Here is a 21258-nt window from a genome sequence, read left to right as displayed (position 1 = left end):
TTTTTTTTTTTTTTGAGACGGAGTCTCGCTCTGTCGCCCAGGCTGGAGTGCAGTGGCACAATCTCGGCTCACTGCAAGCTCCGCCTCCTGGGTTCACGCCATTCTCCTGCCTCAGCCTCTCCGAGTAGCTGGGACTACAGGCGCCCTCCACCACGCCCGGCTAATTTTTTTGTATTTTTAGTAGAGACGGGGTTTCACCGTGGTCTCGATCTCCTGACCTCGTGATCCGCCCGCCTCGGCCTCCCAAAGTGCTGGGATTACAAGCGTGAGCCACCGCACCCAGCCTGTGAATGAGGTTTTCAAGAAACCTCTCAGGGCAATCAGAGACTCCGTGCAGTGGGATAAAGGAGGGGGCTGTCACCTCCAAACTAGGAGTGGCTCCCCAGGATCCCAGCACCAGCTCCACCCTCTTTATCCCTTCCATCCACCCACGAAGACCCCACCTTTTCCCCTAAAGGGCACCTGCTGGCATAAACACCACTGGAGCACAGTGGTGTGACTTTGGGACCTGCTGGTGACAGAGACATCAAGGTGGGTATGATATAGCCACCGCACAGTGTCCCCACTAGGTGGACGGAGAGAATTGGCAGGCGTGATCCCGGCTCACTGCAGCCTCCGCCTCCCGGGTTCAAGTGATTCTCCTGCCTCAGCCTCCCGAGTAGCTTGGACTACAGGCATGCACCACCACGCCCTGCTAATTTTTGTATTTTTAGTAGAGAAGGTGTTTCACCATGTTGGCCAGGCTGGTCTGGAACTCCTGACCTCCCAAGTAGCTTGGACTACAGGCACCCGCCACCATGCCTGGCTGATTTTTGTATTTTTAGTAGAGACGGTGTTTCACCATGTTGGCCAGGCTGGTCTGGAACTTCTGACCTCAGGTGATCCTCCCACCTCCGCCTCCCAAAGTGCTGGGATGATAGGCATGAGCCACTGGGCCCCGCCTCTTACTAGTATTGAAAAGGAACAAACCTCCCTTCTCAGTGATAGTTTCTTTATTCCACATAAAAGTCCCCCCAAAGCTCATGGAGACGATGTCTTAACATCACGACCGTCATCAATCATAATGATGATTTCTGTTCTGAAAAACCGCAAAACTCATCGTTGGAAGGATGGGCGTGCTGACCAGGACTTTGGGGGAGGGTTTATGACGCATCCCATGTGTCACCAGAGGGAAACCCAACATCCTTTTACGAGGAGGCGTCGGGGTCCATTGCATTTTGGCCAAAACCACAGCCCCCACCCTGATACAAATCCATCTCAAAGCCCATCTGTGGACGGTGCAGGTTGTGGCCCAGCTGGGAACGGTGGCCCCGGCTGTTTGACCTCGGCATGCCTGCCGACAGGTGGCCTCACCGGGGGCCTCTTTTGCTCTGGAGGGTCCGCTGGGGCTGAGTTGGGGTCTTCAGTTTCGCCTGCCTGTTGTCTGTGACTGCTGGTGATCCAAAGGGGCGTGGGTGGGCCACGGCATAACGGGCAGAACCCCTGGAGTTTCTGGTGGGGGCAGAATGTTTAGCAGGCAGGCACCTTCTGGGTCAGGTAGGGCCTCACTTGTCACTTGGTTGCTGCTGTAGACACTCAATTATTAGGTGCCCGATTGGGTGGAATGCGTTCTTTCCTGTCCCCGTCTCCTGTCTGTGACTTGGAAGTGGCCCCAGTCTTCCGTGAAGGTTAAGGCCCAGGAGTTCTTGTCACTGTTGTGTTAGAACGATTCATGCTGGAGCCATGAGCCTTTGGTAACCTGGGACAAATCGTGGCAGCTGGGCCTGGCTGGCATCTATCTGCTGGACCCTCTCTCCTCCGGGCAGTCTGATACTCAGGGTTCTGTCATTTTTTTTTTTTTGAGTCAGAGTCTTGCTCTGTCTCCCAGGCTGGAGTGCAGTGGCGCAATCTCGGCTCACTGCAATCTCTGCCTCCTGGGTTCCAGCTATTCTCCTGCCTCAGCCTCCTGAGTAGCTGGGATTACAGGCATGCGCCACCACACCCAGCTAATTTTTGTATTTTTAGTAGAGACGGGGTTTCACTATGTTGGCCAGCCTGGTCTCGAACTCCTAACCTCAGGTGATCCGGCTGTCTTGGTCTCCCGAAGTGCTGGGATTACAGGCGTGAGCCACCGTGCCCGGCCACTTCTGTCATCTTGTGTTGGCTTTGGCAGCGACACCATTCACTGGGGTGGGAATTCGGGACAGGGTCTTGCCCCTGCGCCCAGGATTTGACATTTGGGAAACAAATGTTAAAACTCTACCATGTCTCTAAATGTCCCAGCCTCTCCAGGGCAATGCTGAGACACAGAGTTGTCCCTTCACAGCCGGTGGCTCCACGGGAACCTGCAGGCATAAGCCCGCTCAGAAACCCCGCCTTCCTCATGGCAGGAGCTGCTGGCTTTTGGGGATGGGACGCGGGCAGGACCCTGTCCCACAGGGCAAATCTTTCTGTATCACTGCCCGTCAGCACTAAATACCACCAGTTCCCTGCCATCATTGTTGGAATAACCCCAAATGCAATTCCTTGCAGTCTCAGGTCAAGATGCACTGGACGCTTTCACTGAGGCTCAGTTAATTGTGGGTCTGGTTGGCCTAGCCTGGATAGCACTTGCTGAGAGGGCAACCGCAGAGCTAGGAAGAAGGGCCTGGAGAATATGCCTGCCCTACTTGCTGTCTGCTCAAGACTGATAGACACCAAGACATTTAGGATTAGAGGGAATCTCGTGAGCAACTCTCTGCAAACGCTGTCCATTCTTTTCTTTTTTTATTTTGAGACGGAGTTTTGCTCTTGTTGCCCAGGCTGGAGTGCAGTGGCGTGATCTTGGATCACTGCAACCTCTGCCTCCTGGGTTCAAGCAATTCTCCTGCCTCAGCCTCCCGAGTAGCTGGGATTACAGGCATGCGCCACTGTGCCCGGCTAATTTTTGTATTTTTATTAGAGACTGGTTTCGCCATGTTCACCAGGCTGGTCTTGAACTGCTGACCTCAGGTGATCCACCCACCTCAGCCTCCCAGAGTGCTGGGATTACAGGCATGAGCCACTGTGCCCTGACTATTTCTTATTTTTTTTTGAGACAGAGTCTTGCCCTGTCACCCAGGCTGGAGTGCAGTGGCACGATCTTGGCTCACTGCAATCTCTGCCTCTCAGGTTTAAGTGATTCTCGTGCCTCAGCCTCCCAAGTAGCTGGGATCACAGGTGCCTGCCACCACGTCTGGCTAATTTTTGTATTTTTAGTAGAGACGAGGTTTCACCCTGTTGGCCAGGCTGTTCTCAAACTCCTCACCTCAGGTGATCCGCCTGCCTCGGCCTCCCAAAGTCTGAGATTACAGGCGTGAGCCATCGTGCCTGGCCCAGCCTTTTCTTAAATGCTTCCAGAGACAGGGAGCTCAGTGCTTCTAGAGTCCGTCTGACCAGTGACTGGCATTTGGACTGTATTACAAAAGTCTGTCTTCTTTTTCCTAGGGAAATTTGCCTCCCGAACAAGAACCCGCTGGTCCAAGCTCTGAATGCAGGTGGCTGCGGCCAGCGCACTGGATTTATCTTCCCGAGTGACTTCTGAAACACTCAAACGCCCGATACCCTGTATCTTCCTTTTGCTAGGTCTGCCTATTTCAGAGCCAGCTTCTGAGGCTCTGCTGTTCCAACCCGGAACAGCGCTGGCGTGTCCCAGACTGACGCCGGGTTGGGGGAGCAGCAAGGTCCACATATCTCATTCCTTGGTGGGAGGTATTGACTGGGTTTGCCCGGTGGCTTGGCATCTGAGTTAAAGGGGCTTGAGAATGTTCTAGATTACTGGGGTGTCATTTTGCAATCGGAGGACAAGGATGGTTGGCAGCAGCTCTTCTTGTGCAATGGGCTCTGATCCTCTCAAAGGAGCTGGGTGTCATTATGAGCGAGAAGGGGGCAGGTCAAATGAAAAACCATGGGTGTGAAGTTTGGACATAAGGTCGGAGGCCAGGAGGTACCCCAGGACATGGCCCCCTCATAGGGGGGTTGAGCTTCTAGGTCTGGGGCCGCGTTCTGGGGGGAAAGGCACAGGAAAGGACGCAGACCCAGCCGGGGTGGCGGTGGGCGTCTGTGGCTCCAGCCTGGAGCGGGTGACAAGCAAGAGAAGGTTCTTGAATCTTGTATCCAGCTCTGACCACAGGGGCTGCGAGCAGGAGCGGAGGCCACCGATGCCACACGGGCCACCCTCTGCGCTTCTTGCCTTCCTCGGCTGAGAGTTCGTGAGTGTGGAAGGGTGAGGGGCTCAGAGCTGGGCCCTCTTCTGGAACGCACAAATACTGCATCGTTAAAAAAAAAATACAACGATTTCAAGCAGCTGAAAAGGATGCTGGGTTTCAGAGATGAACGGAGGGGCTGGCACCCTTGGAAGATTGGGACTCAGGATGAGGCAGGATGAGATCTGGGGCCAGTGGGCGTCTGACGGAGGTTTTCTGGCATCTGGAATCTTCTTCCATGTCCTTCGTTATGCTCACGTCACCTCAGGACATGCTAGGGAGGGAAAGACACAGGCCAAGTTATTGCTATTAATGTTAAAAGTGCAAAATGCGCTTCCACATGTATGTAATCCAAAAGAATGATCCCACCCAACGTGGGTGAGCTCCCAGCAGCAAGAGTGGCACATGCCCTTCAGGGCCCGGCTCCTGCCACCCACTTTCTAAGTGTGGCTCTGAGGGCCTCCTTCCTGGTGCTTCAGACTGGCACCCTCAATCAGCCTGGAGGGAGGCTTCAACCCACCCACCCACTAACAAACCATACAACCACCCACACATCTATCCACCACCCATCCATCCATCCACACACTCACCCACCCATGCATTCATCCCTCTGCCCACCCATCCAGGCACTCACTCATCCATCCATCCACCCATCCACCCACCCACCCACACATCCATCCATTCATCATCCATCCATCCATCCATCCATCCATCCATCCATCCATCCACTCACCCATCTATTCAACCATCCATCCATACATCCACCCACCTATCCATTCATCCATCTGCCCACCCATCCATCCACCCACTCATCCATCTGTCTATCCATCCATCCATCCATCCATCCATACATACATACATACGTCCACCCACCTATCCATTCATCCATCTGCCCACCCATCCATCCACCCACTCATCCATCCATCCATTCATCCATCCATCCATCCATCCATCCATCCATCCATCCATCTATCCACCCATCCACCCACCCATCCATTCATCCATCTGCTCACCCATCCAGTCACTCACTCATCCACGCACCCACCCACCCACTCACCCATCCATCTACCCATCCATCCATCCACCCACCCATTCATCTACCCAACCATTCATCTACCCATTTACCCATCCATATGCCTACCCATCCATCTATCCATCAGTCCATCTTTCCATCCCTCCACCCATCCATTCATCCACCCATCCATCCATACAGTCAACCTCCACCCATCCATCCATCCATTTATCCATCCATCCATCCACCTATCATCCATCTATCCTCCCATCCCTCCACTCATTCATTAATCTATCCATCCACCCATCATCCAACTGTCCTTCCATCCATCCACTCATCCATCCATTTATCCATCTGTCCACTCATCCATCCATCCATTTATCCACCTATCCATTCATCCATTCAACTATTGCTTCTTACAATTCCTTCTTTTGTGTTTTTAATCTTTTAAAACATGCTTACTATATCTTCTCCACCTAAGGCTCTCCAGGCAGGATCTAATTCTGCTGTTTGTTTTCTCTGCTGTCTTTTGCTCATGGTGGATGATTTCCTTGTGTTTCCTGTCTGTATATGTGAACTCATCTCCAGAGAGCTTGAGTTGAGGTGGTCTTTTCAGAAATACATTGAGAGCTTGCTTTTACTCAGTGCCCCTGAAGCAGCACTGGTCTAAGGCCATTTTTGATGTTTATTTCTTAGTTTGGAGCTTCCTGGGTCACATGGGTAGTAAGGCATGTGGCCAGGCCATCTTACAGATTTGTATAAAACTGTGTGGTCAGCTGGGCATGGTGGCTAACACCTGTAATCCCAGCACTTTGGGAGGCCGAAGCGGGTGGATCACGAGGTCAGGAGATCGAGACCATCCTGGCTAACACGGTGAAACCCCGTCTCTACTAAAAAATACAAAAAATTAGCCAGGTGTGGTGGTGGATGCCTGTAGTCCCAGCTACTTGGGAGGTGGAGGCAAGAGAATGGAGTGAACCTGGGAGGCGGAGCTTGCAGTGAGCCAGGACTGTGCCACTGCACTCCAGCCTGGGCGACAGAGCGAGACTCCGTCTCAAAAACAACAACAACAACAACAACAAAAAAAAAAAAACAAAAAAACCGTGTGGTCAAGGATAAATCTCACACATTCTAAAGAAAAGTTTGGTCCTTCCCTGGCTCCTGGGAGTAACTTCTAAACTCTTGGAGCATCCTGGCTGGAGGGTCTATGTGGGTCATGCCAGATAGTCTATGCTAACTGATATGGTTGGGCTGTGTCCCCACCCAAATCTCATCTGGAATTGTAGTTCCCATAACCCCACTTGTCATGGGAGGTACTCAGTGGGAGGTAACTGAACCATGGGGGCGTCTACCTCCATGCTGTTCTCGTGGTAGTGAGTTCTCACGAGATCTGATGGTTTTATAAGGGGCTTTCCCCCCTTTGCTCAGCGCTTCGCGCTCCTGCTGCCCAGTGAAGAGGTGCTTTCCGCCAGGATTGTAAATTTCCTGGGGCCTCTCCAGCCATGCAGAACTGTGAGTCAGTTAAACCTCTTTTCTTTATAATTTACCCAGTCTCAGGTATTTCTTCATAGCAGCATGCGAATGGGCTAATAACACTCACAACGTGACTTAGGGTTGGAACTTGGGCCACGTGGCATCAGCTCGATCTGTGCAGGGGCTGGAGGCTAAGAACAGCCATGCAGACAGTCAGCCAGCTGTATGGAGTTGACTCTCAATGAACACCCTGGCCACTAAGGCTTGGGGCAGCTCTAATTGGCAGCACTTTGTGTGCTTTGCCCCCATCCCTGCTGGGAGAAATAAAGGCTGTCCACACAACCCTACTGGGAGAGGACGCTTGGAGGCTTCCATCCGATCTCTCCCGGATCCTGCCCTATGCACCTCTTCCTTTTGTTGAGTTGTTTTTTTTTTTTTTTTTTTTTTTTTTTAAAACAGAGTCTTCTTCTGTTGCCCAGGCTGGAGTGCAATGGTGCAATCTCAGCTCACTGCAGCCTCCGCCTCCCAGGTTCAAGCAATTCTCTTGCCTCAGCCTCCTGAGTAGCTCGGACTACAGGTGTGTGCCATCACACCCAGCTAATTTTATATTTTTAGTAGAGATGGGGTTTCACCATGTTGGCCAGGGTGGTCTTGAACTCCTGATTTCAAGTGATCCACCTGCCTCGGCCTCCCAAAGTGCTGGGATTACAGGCGTTGAGCCACCATGCCCGGCTTTTTGCTGATTTTTAACTGTACCCTTCTATTGTAATAAACCATGCCACTGTGATAAACCGTAACTGTGATTATGACAGCTTTGCTGAGCTCTGTCAGTTCTTCTGGCAAACCATTGCACCTGAGGGTACTCTTGGAAACCAACACACAGGGAGGCTTTTCTTTTCTTTCCTTTTTTTTTCTTTTTTTGAGAGAAAGTCTAGCCCCATTGCCCAGGCTGTGGAGTGCAGTGGTACGATCTTGGCTCACCTGGCTAATTTTTGTAATTTTTTTAGGGACAGGGTCTTGCCATGTTGCCCAGGCTGGTCTTGAACTCCTGACCCCAAATGATCCGCCTGCCTCGGCCTCCCAAAGTGCTGGGATTACAGGCGTGAGACACTGCGCCCAGCCGCAGGGAGGCTTTTCTTGGCATCCAGAACGAAGTGGAGAATCGGAGGCAGAGTGTGGACAGTCTACCCTTTTATGGCATCATATCCTGGGCTTCAGGGAGCTTGGCTCTGTGTGGGTTTTTCCTTGAGGGCTGCTCCACTACGTAACTCTGGGGCCTCATTTGCATCCTGGGCTAGGTAATGGCGCCCCCTGGAGTTGTGCAAGGACGGCCTGACTGGTTAAGGGAACCACCACCTCCCTGCCTCCCCTGTGCCGTATCCCCCACTCCCAATAAGTCACGGGGCAGCTTTCCTGGGATTAGGCTCCCTGCCTGCTTTATATTCGCTGGCAGCTGATTCGATTTTCTGTCCCTCTAGAGGACCCTGACTAATACAGGTCCATGTAGGACATTTTGAAAACAGCACGAAGACCACTCTGCGTCACACCCACCTTGTTTCCTGATCTTCTGTGACCAGAGCAGACCTGTGGAGGAGAGACGGAGACTGGGCGTTATTTGCTCATTTTTGGGAGCCTGGACATTTTCCCTTTTTTTTCTTTAACTTTTTTTTTTTTTTTTTTTTTAAGATACAGGGTCTTGGCTGGGTGCAGTGGCTCATGCCTGTAATCCCAGCACTTTGGGAGGCTAAGGTGGGTGGATCACTTCAGGTCAGGAGTTCGAGACCAGCCTGGCCAACATGGTAAAACCCCATCTCTACTAAAAATACAAAAATTATCCGGGCGTCGTGGTGGGTGCCTGTAATCCCAGCTACTCGGGACGCTGAGGCAGGAGAATCGCTTGAACCTGGGAGATGGAGGTTGCAGTGAGCCGAGATCACACCATTGCACTCCAGCCCCTGGGCGACAAGAGTGAAAATCTGTCTTTAAAAAAAAAAAGATACAGGGTCTTGTTATGTTGCCCAGGCTGGAGGGCAGTGGTGCAATCATGGCTCACTGCAGCTTCCAGCTCTGGGCTCAAGTGATCCTCCCACCTCAGCCTCCCAAGTAGCTGGGACTACAAGGTACACACCATCATGCCTGGCTAATTTTTAAACTTTTTGTAGAGATGGAGTCTCAATATGTTACCCAAGCTGGTCTGGAACTCCTGGCCTCAAATGTTCCTCCTGCTTCGGCCTCCCAAAGTGCTGGGATTACAGGTGTGAGCCACAGTGCCCATTCTTGGGCATTTTCTACCTGTTGGTGGAGGCTGGAAGCCCTATGAGGACCGACACTGCTGTATCTGGTACAAAACAGATGTCAGTGTGCATCTGCTGCGTAACAAATGAGCCTGAACAGACAGTTTTGAGGAAATTGGCCAAGGCCCTTCACTAACATAAAATTAAGCCAGTCATGTTGCTCAGGGTCTGCTGGACTTGAGGAGTCTGAATCTACCTGCTGGGACTTGGACAAAGGTCACCTTTCATCATTATGATAACATCAATGATAACTTTTTTTTTTTTGAGACAGGGTCTTGCTCTGTTGCCCAGGCTGGAGTGCAATCATAGCTTGCTGTAGCCTTGACATCCTGGGCTCCAGCCATCTGCCTGCCTCCCCCTTCTGAGTAGCTGGGACTACAGGTGTACATCACTACACCTGGATAATATTTATTTATTTATTTATTTATTTATTTATTTATTTACTTTTGAGATGGAGTCATGCTCTGTCGCCAGGCTGGAGTGCAGTGGTGTGATCTTGGCTCACTGCAACCTCCGCCTCCCAGGTTCAAGTGATTCTCCTGCCTCAGCCTCCAAAGTAGCTGGGACTACAGGCACGAGCCACCATGCCCAGCTAATTTTTGTATTTTTAGAAGAGATGGGGTTTTACCACGTTGGCCAGGCTAGTCTCGATCTCTTGACCTTGTGATCCGCCCACCTCGGCCTCCCAAAGTACTGGGATTACAGATGTGAGCCACCGCACGTGGCCGATAATTTTATTTTATTTATTTATTTTTTTTGAGATGGAGTCTCACTTTGTCGCCGAGTGCAGTGATGCTATCTCGGCTCACTGCGACCTCTGCCTCCTGGGTTCAAGTGAATCTCCTGCCATAGCCTCCCAAGTAGCTGGGATTACAGATGTGCGCCACCATGTCTGGCTAATTTTTGTATTTTTAGTAGAGATGAGGTTTCACCATGCTGGCCAGGGTGGTCTCGAACTCCTGACCTCATGTGATCCGCCCACCTCGGCCTCCCAAAGTGCTGGGATTACAGGCGTGAGCCACCACGGCCAGCCACTTAGTTCCATTTTATGTCCCTGAACAAGGACCCGTCTTCCTCCCTAGCCTCTCGCAAGGGACTAGACAGCCTCCCGTGACTGTCAGCTCTCTGCCCCATGGTCCCCTGCACACCTACCTGTTTTCCACTGGTGCCACCTCTGGCTTCTCTTCAGATCTGGGCAGCACAAACTCCGGCTGGGGCCTTGCGCTGTGGACAGAGAGAACGAGGTCACAAGGGTGACTAGCCCGGCCAGGCCAAGGGGCTCTCGGCCAGTACTGGCCTCTCTGGATTTCCTGTCCCTGGGACCTGTTTTCCAAACCAGTGTGACGTTCCCCACCTTTGCTATTTGAGAAAATGTCTGGGACCAAGACTCTGTCTTATTTGCCTCTGTTTCCCTCAAAGCTGGCATTGGACCTGGCATGATAAAGGCTGTTTTTTTTTTTTTTTTTTTTTTTTTGAGACAGGGTCTTGCTCTGTTGCCCAGGCTGGAGTGCAATGGTACAATCATGGCTCACTGCAGCCTCAACTTCCTGGGCTCAAGCAGTCGTCCCGATTCAGTCTCCCTGCAAGTAGCTGAACTACAGGCACATGCCACCACATCTGGCTAATTTTTTTTGTTGTTTGTTTGGACAGTCTTGCTCTGTCACCCACGCTGGAGTGCAGTGGCATGATCTCGGCTCACTGCAACCTCCGCCTCCTGGGTTCAAGTGATTCTCCTGGCTCAGCCTCCCAAGTAGCTGGGATTACAGGCATGCACCACCACGCCTGGCTAATTTTTGTATTTTGGGTAGAGACAGAGTTACGCCATGTTGCCCAGGCTGGTCTCCAACTCCTGATCTCACATGATCCTCCTGCCTCAGCCTCCCAAAGAGCTGGGTGAGCCACTGCGCCCGTCCTGACTTTTACGCTTTATGGAGCGTGAAGTCTGTGCTCAACCTTTTTTGCCAAGGGTCCCTCATCTTGCACAATAACCTCCAAGGTGGTTGTTAGCTTTTTATTTGCTTAATTTTACCTTGCAGCTGAATGCGGGAGCCAGTATTTGAACCCAGGTCTGAGTTTAAAGTCCTTGCCAGAGGGCAGCGTCTTGAGCCCTGCACAGGACAATGGTCCCTGCTGCCCGGAAGTCACCGGGTTGCCCTGAGAGTTTAGCTCAGTCCCCCGCTGCCCCGACCCAGCCCCAGCAGAGATCTCTCTGCACACACCTCTCCCTCCTGGCCTTCAGTCTTTCCTCTTCGTATCTGAAAGAAAGAAAAAGATGTCATACACGACCTTCCCTTCCCCTGAGATAACACTTTTTGGGGAAATTCCTTTCCTTTTCAAGCAGAGAAACAAGCTCTTTTTTCTTTCTTTTCTTCTTCTTCTTCTTTTGTTTTTTTTTTTTGAGTTGGAGTCTTGCACTGTTGCCCAGGCTGGAGGGCAGTAGCGCGATCTTGGCTCACTGCAAGCTCCACCTCCCTGGTTCGAGTGATTCTCCTGCCTCGGCCTCCCAAGTAGCTGGGACTTACAGGCACCTGCTACCACGCCCAGCTAATTTTTTGTCTTTTTAGTAGAGACAGGGTTTCACTATGTTGGCCTGGCTGGTCTCAAACTCCTGACCTCATGATCCACCCGCCTCGGCCTCCCAAAGTGCTGGGATTACAGGCGTGAGCCACCGCGCCCAGCTTCTTCTCTGTTTTTAGACAGGATCTCATTCTGTCGTAGCCCAGACTGGAGTGCAGTGGCATGATATCACTTGTCTCCAACTCCTGGGCTCAAGCGATCCTCTGGCGTCAGCCTCCCAAAGTGCTGAGATTACAGGCAGGAGCCACCACACCTGGCCCATAGATGCATTTTTTGATTATAAATGTTTATGTGTTGGCTGAACATGGTGGCTCATGCCTATAATCCCAGAAATTTGGGAAGCCGAGGTGGGCAGATCACCTGAGCTCAGGAGATTGAGACCATCCTGGCCAACATGGTGAAACCCTATCTCTACTAAAAATACAAAAATCAGCTGGGCTTGGTGGCAGGTGCCTATAATTGCAGTTATTTGGGAAGCTGAGGCACGAGAATTGCTTGAACCTAGAAGCTGGAGGATGTGGTGAGCCGAGATTGCGCCATTGCACTCCAGCCTGGGCAACAGAGTGAGACTCTGTCTAAAAAAAACCAAAAAAAACTCCAACAAAACAACAACAACAACAACAAAAAACAGGCTGGGCGTGGTGGCTCACGCCTGTAATCCCAGCACTTTGGGAGGCTGAGTCGGGTGGATCACCTGAGGTCGGGAGTTTGAGACCAGCCAGGCCAACATGGTGAAACCCTGTCTCTACTAAAAATACAAAAAATTAGCCAGGCTTGGTGGCGGGCTTCTGTAGTCCCAGCTACTCAGGAGGCTGAGGTGGGAGTATTGCTTGAACCCGGGAGGCAGAGCATGCAGTGAGCCAAGATAGCGCCACTGCACTCCAGCCTGGGTGACAAAGTGAGACTCCATCTCAAAAAAGCAAAACAAAACAGTATGGTGGTTCCTCAAAAAAATAGAATTATCAGCAATTCCACTTGTAGGTATATACTCGTTAGAATTGAAAGTAGGATCTTACAGAGATATTTGTACATCTGCAGTCATAGGTGAGTAGCATATAAATAACATGACTATTCACAACAGTCAAAAGGTAGAAACAACCCAATTGTCCATTGATGGACAAATGGATCAACAAAATTAGTCCATTCCCACAATGGAATATTATTCAGCCATGAAAAGGAAGGACATTCTGACACAGGCTACAACATGGATGCACCTTGAGGACGTCACGCTCAGTGAGAGACGTCAGACACAAAAGGATAAATCCTGTGTGGATCCATTCCTAGGAGGTCCCTAGAGTCGTTAGACTCCCAGAGGCAGACAGTAGGATGGGAGCTGCCAGGGGTTGGGGAGTGGAATGGGGAGTGAGTGTTTCACGGAGACAGAGTTTCAGTTTGGGAAGATGAGAAAGTTCTGGAGAGGGCTGGGTGCAGTGGCTCATGCCTGTAGTCCCAGCACTTTAGGGGGCCGAGCTGGGCAGATCAACTGAGGTCAGGAGTTCAAGACCAGCCTGGCCAACATGGCAAAACCCCGTCTCTACTAAAAATACAAAAATTGGCTGGGCGTGGTAGCTCACGCCTGTAATCCCAGCACTTTGGGAGGCTGAGGCGGGCGGATCACCCGAGGTCGGGAGTTTGAGACCAGCCTGGCCAACATGGAAAAACCCCATCTCTACTAAAACTACAAAATTAGCCCGGCGTGGTGGCACATGCGTATAATCCCAGCTACTAGGGAGGCTGAGGCAGGAGAATCACTTGAACCTAGGAGGCGGAGGTTGCGGTGAGCTGAGATCGCGCCATTGCACTCCAGCCTGGGCAACAAGAGTGAAACTCCATCTCAAAAAAAAAAAAAAAAAGTAGCTGGGCATGGTGGCGGCTGCCTTAATCCCAACTACTGGGGAGGCTGAGGCAGAAGAATCACTTAAACCCAGGAGGTGGAGGTTGCAGTGACCCGAGATCGTGCCACTGCACTCCAGCCTGGGCGACAGAGCAAGACTCCATCTCAAAAAAAAAAAAAAAAGGTCTGTAGAGGATGGTGGTGATGGCTGCATAAATATGCGAATATGCTTTTAGAAATGGCTAAGATACGCCGGGCTCAGTGGCTCACGCCTGTAATCCAGCATTTTGGGAGGCCAAGGCTGGTAGATCATCTGAGGTCAGGAGTTTGAGACCAGCCTGACGAACATGGAGAAACCCTGTCTCTACTAAAAATACAAAAAAAAAAAAAAAAATTAGCCGGGCATGGTAGTGCATGCCTGTAATCCCAGCTACTTGGGAGGCTGAGGCAGGAGAATCGCTTGAACCTGGGAGGCAGAGGTTATGGTGAGCCGAGATGGTGCCATTGCACTCCAGCCTGGGCAACAAGAGCAAAACTCCTCAAAAAAAAAAAAAAAAAAAGAAAAAAAAAGAATGGCTAAGATGGCAAGTTCTATGTTACATGTATTTTACCACAATAAAAAAAGTATGTTTAAGGAGATTTTTTGCAGCATGAACCTAGGGGAGGTGTTGATGATGTGACACATTCAGTGAAAAAAGAACAGGACTTGATGCTGCCCATCCCTTCCCCAACCTCTGGGTGGTCCCTGAGGGGCTCCAGGAAATAAAATGGGTGGGTTCTAGTTCCTCCCTTCCAAGTCTGCGTTTCCCCTCATTGCTGGCTCCTGGCAGCCAGGGGGACCCAGTGGGGGATGTTGGGGGTGACAGGGTTTGACTATCTCCACCCAAATCTTTTTGTTTTTTTGAGACGGAGTTTCACTTTTGTTGGCCAGGCTGGAGTGCAGTGGTGCGATCTTGGCTCACCACAACCTCTGCCTCCGGGGTTCAAGCGACTCTCCTGCCTCAGCCTCCTCAGTATCTGGGATTACAGGCACGCGCCACCACACCTGGCTAATTTTTGTACTTTTAGGAGAGACAGGGTTTCACCATCTTGGCCAGGCTAGTCTCGAACTGCTGACTTCAAGTGATCTGCCCATCTCAGCCTCTCAAAATGCTGGGATTACAGTGCTGGGATTATAGGTGTGAGCCACCTTGCGGGGTCTCTTCATCCAAATCTCATCTTGAATTGTAGCTCCCATAATTCCCTTGTATTGTGGGAGTGACCTGGTGGGAGGTCACTGAATCATGGGGGCAGGTCTTTCCTGTGCTGTTCTCGCGACAGTGAGTAAGTCTCACGAGATCTGATGGTTTTATAAAGGGGAATTTCCCAGTACAAATTTCCTTCTCTTGTCTGCTGCTGTGGGAGACATGCCTTTTGCCTTCCACCATGATTGGGAGGCGTCCCCAGCCACATGGAATTGTGAGTCCGTTAGCCTCTCTTTTTTTTTTTTTAGATGGAGTCTCGCTCTGTAGCCGAGGCTGGAGTGCAGTGGCGAGATCTCCGCTCACTGCAAGCCCCGCCTCCCGGGTTCACGCCATTCTCCTGCCTCAGCCTCCCGAGTTGCTGGGACTACAGGCGCCCGCCACCACACCCGGCTAATTTTTTGTATTTTTAGTAGAGATGGGGTTTGACCGTATTAGCCAGGATGGTCTCGATCTCCCGACCTCGTGATCCGCCCGCCTCGGCCTCCCAAAGTGCTGGGATTACAGGCATGAGCCACCGCGCCCGGCCCCTTAAACCTCTTTTGTAAATTGCCCTGTCTCAGGTGTCTTTATCAGCAGCACAAAAACAGACTAATACGGCGGGGAGGACTGTGGGACCACTCACTGCAGGACGCAGTCTGGGATCTGGACGTGTTCCATGGGGATGAGTTGCTCCAGGTCTTCCAAGCTGTGCACGTACTGGATCTTGTTGATGAACTTGACGCTGGCAGGGGGAGAAGGAGGGAGAGGTCTGAAATGCAACCCGTGGGGTGGGGGTTACCTAGGTCCAGACAGAGCCATGGTGACAGGGATGCCCACAGGACCCCACTCCAGGATGCCCCAGTGCAGACGACGACACCTCCCTCCCGCCTGATAACAGCCTTAATTCTCCTGCACCCCATGCATGGGGTGGAGACCCCAGGTCTGCGCCGAGGCCCTTGCAATCAGGGCCGTGCACCTGCCATGGGTCCCTGCAATGAGGATCTTGTTGGAAGGAAGTCAGGAGGCGGGGAGATTGTCTCAGGCTCTGCGGGCTGTTTTCCCAACATCTCTAAAAGTTGCTCGTCTGTGTTAATTTTTCCCAAGAATGCTTTCTCTCCATGTCACCACACAGGACGGCACAGCCAATACTCAGTTGGGCACAAGAAGGGGGCACACGGGGCTGCCAATTGATTGTCTGTTGTTATTATTATTATTTTTGAGACAGAGTCTCGCTCTGTCGCCCAGGCTGGAGTGCAGTGGTGTGATCTCGGCTCACTGCAAGCTCCGCCTCCCTGGTTCAGGCGATTTTCCGTCTCAGCCTCCAGAGTAGCTGGGACTACAGGCATGCACCACCACTCTCGGCTAATTTTGTATTTTTAGTGGAGATGGGGTTTCATCATGTTGGCCAGGCTGGTCTCCAACTCCTGACCTCACGTGATCTGCCTGCCTCTAACTCCCAAAGTGCTGGGATTACAGTCATGAGCCACCCCGCCTGGCCCGATTCTGTTCTTTAGGGATGAATGTTTAGGGATGAATGGTTCTTTCCTGTCCAACCCTGAATTCTGACCATCTGGTACCATGTGGTATTACATCACCAGGACATCGTGGTATTTTTTTTTTAGAGATAGAGTCTCACTCGCTCACCCAGGCTGGAGTGCAGTGGTGTAATCATGGCTCACTGCAGCCTCGACCTCCTGGGTTCAAGTGATCCTCCTCCCTCAGCCTCTGAGTAGCTGGGATCACAGGTGCGCGCCACCAGCCCTGGCTAATTAAAAAAAAATTTTTTTTTTTTGTAGAGATGGAGGTCTCACTATGTTGCCCAGACTGGTCTTCAACTCCTGGCCTCAAGCAATCCTCCTACCTCAGCCTCTCAAAGTGCTGGGATTAGAAGTGTGAGCCACCATGCCCGGTGTTTTATGTATATTTTTAGAGGTTAAAGATTTGGCTTGAGCTTTCTGGCATCCAATGTCAAGAGACACTTATGATGAATGATACAGTTTACTGTATCCATCAGGGGAAAAAAAAATAGTTGCTTAACAGAGGGTCAGTGGTAACTGACTAGGAAACTGTAGAGATATTTTCCCCCTGGGTGGTCATAAAGTGTCCACTGTGTATGGAATGAGTAACATCTCCAGCCGCTTTTGTGCAGTCTGAATTCATTTTCATCATTTAAAAAACCAATTATATATATATATAAAATATATATTTATGTATATTCACATATATATTTTTATATATATCATATATATATTTATATATATATTTTTTGTGACAGAGTTTCACTGTGTCGCCCAGGCTGGAGTGCAGAGGCGTGATCTCGGCTCACTGCAACGTCCGCCTCCCGGGTTCAAGCGATTCTCCCTGCTTCAGCCTCCCAAGTAGCTGGGATTACAGGTACCCACCACCACGCCCAGTTAATTTTTGTATTTTTAATAGAGGCGGGGTTTCGCCATGTTGGCCAGGCTGGTCTCGATCTCCTTTTAAGACTACAAGGTCTTAAAAATCGTGTACAGAGCACAGCATCTGTGGCTCCGGAGGGTGGTCTGTAAATACAGGCATGTGTCACATAATGACAACGTGGTAACGCCCCCACACCCATCATTGGAAACCCATATTTGTGTCTCAGCTGAGACAATGTCCTATTCTATGTATAAATTGAGATTTCTGTCCCACTGAAGGCTCTCAGGAGGGAGAATTTCAGTCACATGCTGAATATTTATTATTTATTTATTTATTTATTTTTGAGACAGAGTCTTATCCTGTCGCCCAGGCTGGAGGGCAATGGTGCAGTCTCAGCTCACTACAGCCTCCGCCTCCAGGGTTCAAGCGATTCTCCTGCTTCAGCCTCCCGAGTAGCTGGGATTACAGGCATGCGCCAGCATGCCCAGCTGATTTTTGTGTTTTTAGTAGAGACAGGGTTTCGCCATGTTGGCCAGGCTGGTCTCGAACTCCTGGACCTCAGGTGATCCGCCCACCTCTGCTTCCCAATGTGCTGGGATTACAGGCATGAGCCACCGCGCCCGGCCACATGCCAAATGTTTAGATCATCGTGGCACAAATAGAAATTTCCTTTTCATTTATATAATCATGAAACCTCAGGGTTGTGTAGGAGCCCACAATCAGCCTCCAGTCTCCTTGGCTTTTAAATGGGGAAAGCTTATAGCTCCTTACCCCTTTGTAGAGTCAAAAATTACATCTTCAACATTCTCCATGGGAAAAGAAACCAAAGTTATAGAATTTTATTATTTTATTTTATTATTTATTTATTTTGGAGACAGTCTTGCTGTGTTACCCAGGATGGAGTGCAATGGCAAGATCTCGGCTCACTGCAACCTCTGTCTCCCAGGCTCAAGCAATTCTTGTACCTCAGCCTCCCGGGTAGCTAGGACTACAGGCGCGTGCCACCACGCCCAGCTAATTTTTGTTATTTTTAGTAGAGACGGGGTTTCGCCGTGTTGGCCAGGCTGGTCTTGAACTCCCGACCTCAGGTGATCCGCCCGCCTCAGCCTCCCAAAGTGCTGGGATTACAGGCCTGAGTCACCACACCTGGTTGTATTTAAAAAAAATTTTTTTTCACTTTGGGAGGCCAAGGCGGGCGGATCACGAGGTCAGGAGATCGAGACCATCCTGGCTAACATGATGAAAGTCCATCTCTACTAAAAATACAAAAAGTTAGCTGGGCGTCGTGGCGGGCGCCTGTAGTCAGTCCCTGCTGCTCCGGAGGCTGAGGCAGAATGGCGTGAACCCGGGAGGCGGAGCTTGCAGTGAGCTGAGATCGCGCCACTCCAGCCTGGGTGACAGAGCGAGACTCCGTCTCAAAAAAAAAAAAAAAAAATTTTTTTTTTGTAGAGTCAGGGTCTCGCTCTGTCACCCAGGCTGGTCTCTAACTCCCGGGCTCAAGCGATCCTCTCATCTCGACCTTCCAAAATGTTGGGATTACAGGCGTAAGCCATGGCGCCCGGTGAAGAGTGACAGAAGTACTGGGCTCGTGCAAGAGTGATTGCAGTTTTTGTAATGAAAAGTATGGCAAGAACCTCAATTATTTTTGCACCATCCTAATATCTACATTAAAGGCAAAGGTAATCTATGTTACTGAATTCTGGAATATAGAGGAGCAAATGCAATTATCTTAGACTGAAATGCGTGTTTACCATTTTGCCTGGTTGATTCATTATTAGCTCAAATGATCCATAATTAGTGTATTCCTCATCTCATTTCGCTAATATGTAAATAAGCCCCTTCAGGGTACTTAGCAGTCCTTGAAAACAGCATGTTTAAAGAGTCTTCCTTGAAAATCGTGCCTGCTGTGAATGTGTCCTGTCGTTCAAGGGAAAGTGAAGCCCTCGTCTCTTTCACTCATCCCAGATTTGTAACTGGGAACGTGAACATTAGGAATCTTTATTCAATTCAATGTTTTGCATTAGATTAAATTAAATTTGCATGACATTTTATTGGATTGAATAGGGCATTTAACATGTCTAATTTTATTTTATTATTTATTTATTTATTTATTTTGAGACGGAGTCTCGCTCTGTCGCCCAGGCTGGAGTGCAGTGGGGCGATCTCCGCTCACTGCAAACTCTGCCACCCGGATTCACGCCATTCTCCTGCCTCAGCCTCCTGAGTAGCTGGGATTACAGGCGCCCGCCACCATGCCCGGCTAATTTTTTGTATTTTTAGTAGAGACTGGGTTTCACTGTGTTAGCCAGGATAGTCTTGATGTCCTGACCTTGTGATCCGCCCACCTCGGCCTCCCAAAGTGCTGGGATTACAGGCGTGAGCCACCGCGCCCAGCTAACATGTCTAATTTTATTTCACTTGATCTGTTTTACTCTATGCTTACCATAGTAACTATATAAGATATACATTATAGAATATATGTAGTTTTAAATTTTAAATTTGTTATTAGTCATATTATTTATTTATACATATATATTTTATTTTTAGAGACAGGGTTTTGCTCTGTCTCCCAGGCTGGAGTGCAGTGGAGTGATCATAGCTCACTGCAGCCTCTACCTCCTGGGCTCAAGTGATCCTGCCTCAGCCTCCTGAGTAGCTGGGACTACAGGCGTGTGATGCCATGCATGGCTGATTTTCTTTTGAGACAGGGTCTCACTCTGTCACCCGGGCTGGGGTACAGTGGCTCGATCACAGCTCATTGCAGCCTTGACCTCCTGGGCTCAAGCCATCCTCCCACGTGAGCCTCCCAAGTAGCTGAAACTACAGGTGTGCACCACCATGTCCTGCTAATTTTTGTATTTTTTGTAGAGATGGGGGTTTTGCTATGTTGCTCAGGCTGGCCTCAAACAATCCTCCCATCTCAGCCTTCTGAGTAGCTGGGATTACAGGTGTGAGCCACTGTGCCTGGCTGTGTGCAATTTAAAACTGTTTAAAGCAATAATATGTATTCATCATAGAGAAGCTGGAACATGCAGATCAAACACACATGGATGCACACGTACACGGATGCACACACATGCACATGTGCACACATAGATGCACACACAAATGCATGCATACACACACACACACACACACACACACACACTCGGGCCACTAGACTCGGGTTGTAGGCTCCCCGTCTCACCTGATGAAAGGGCGAGAGATGGCCAGCACAGTCCGAATGAACCACGAGGGGTGGACGATGATCAAGGACTTCAGGTTTTTCCGCAATCTGTGTGGGGCCGCAAAGGAAGCAAGATGGGCTCCTGGGGCGAGCCCTGGGGAGGGAGGAGCAGGGTGGGACGGGAGAGCCACAAGCAAGCATTCGTCACTCTGCTCATTCCACATGTGGTCTCCAGGTACCTGTCAAATCCCTGCCCCCATCCAAGACATGGGGGTTCCATAGCAGGATAAAGACACACCCTTTGAGTCCCTAAGACCCTAAGGTGGATGAGGTAGGTAGAGACCCCATGGTGCAGAGCAGGTGAACCAGGTTGGTAGTTATTTGAGCAGCCAAGATTGTATTTTCACCACCTAATGCCCTAGGAGGGACCAGCCTGTCCTTGGAGCCTCCCTCCACTAACCTGGGTGCAAGGATGGATTGGCTGGCTCAATTTTAATGTCACTCTGAGGCTATTTACGATAACTCAGAGGTGGAAGCAACCCGTGTCCATCAAGAGATGAATGGAATGGAGAAACCAAATGTGGTATGTCCATACAATGGAATATTATGCAGCCACGAAAAGGAAGGAGGCTCTGACACAGGCTACAATGTGGATGCACCCTGAGGATGTCACACTCAGTGAGGAAAGCCAGACACAAAAGGACAAATCCTGTGTGATTCCAGTCCTAGGAGGTCCCTAGAGTCATCAGATTCACAGAGACAGAAAGTAGGATGGGGTGTGCCAGGGCCTGGGGAGAAGGAATAGGGAGTGAGCATTTCATGGGGACGGAGTCTGGCTCTCTCACCCAGGCTGGAGTACAATGGCACGATCTCGGCTCACTGCAACCTCCACCTCCTGGGTTCAAGCGATTCTCCTGCCTCAGCTTCCCAAGTAGCTGGGACTACAGGTGCCTGCCACCATGCCCAGCTAATTTTTGTATTTTTTTTTTTTAATAGACACAGGGTTTCACTATATGTTGGCCAGGCTGGTCTTGAACTCCTGACCTCAGATGATCCACCCACCTTGGCCTCCCAAAG

At 50.4% G+C, this 21258-nt stretch overlaps 1 protein-coding gene across 1 annotated transcript in view; it reads right to left on the bottom strand.

Annotated features, from left to right (window-relative positions):
* Window positions 1-974: 974 nt before the first annotated feature.
* ATCAY (ATCAY kinesin light chain interacting caytaxin) overlaps window positions 975-21258 on the bottom strand; it is a 43623-nt gene continuing 23339 nt past the window's right edge. Inside the window, exons 8-13 of the mRNA XM_055250466.2 lie at window positions 20203-20289; window positions 15259-15357; window positions 11201-11236; window positions 10134-10205; window positions 8239-8271; window positions 975-4476 (exon numbers count right to left, since the gene is read on the bottom strand). Of these exons, the coding sequence (XP_055106441.1) occupies window positions 4467-4476; window positions 8239-8271; window positions 10134-10205; window positions 11201-11236; window positions 15259-15357; window positions 20203-20289 (337 nt within the window). The 3' untranslated portion in view covers window positions 975-4466. The remainder of the gene's footprint in view (window positions 4477-8238; window positions 8272-10133; window positions 10206-11200; window positions 11237-15258; window positions 15358-20202; window positions 20290-21258) is intronic.

The sequence above is a fragment of the Symphalangus syndactylus genome, chromosome 17 (assembly GCF_028878055.3).
Source record: "Symphalangus syndactylus isolate Jambi chromosome 17, NHGRI_mSymSyn1-v2.1_pri, whole genome shotgun sequence".
Classification (NCBI taxonomy): domain Eukaryota; kingdom Metazoa; phylum Chordata; class Mammalia; order Primates; family Hylobatidae; genus Symphalangus; species Symphalangus syndactylus.
The sequence above is the reverse complement of the archived record's forward strand: the minus strand, read 5'-3'. Positions and strand labels throughout refer to the sequence as shown.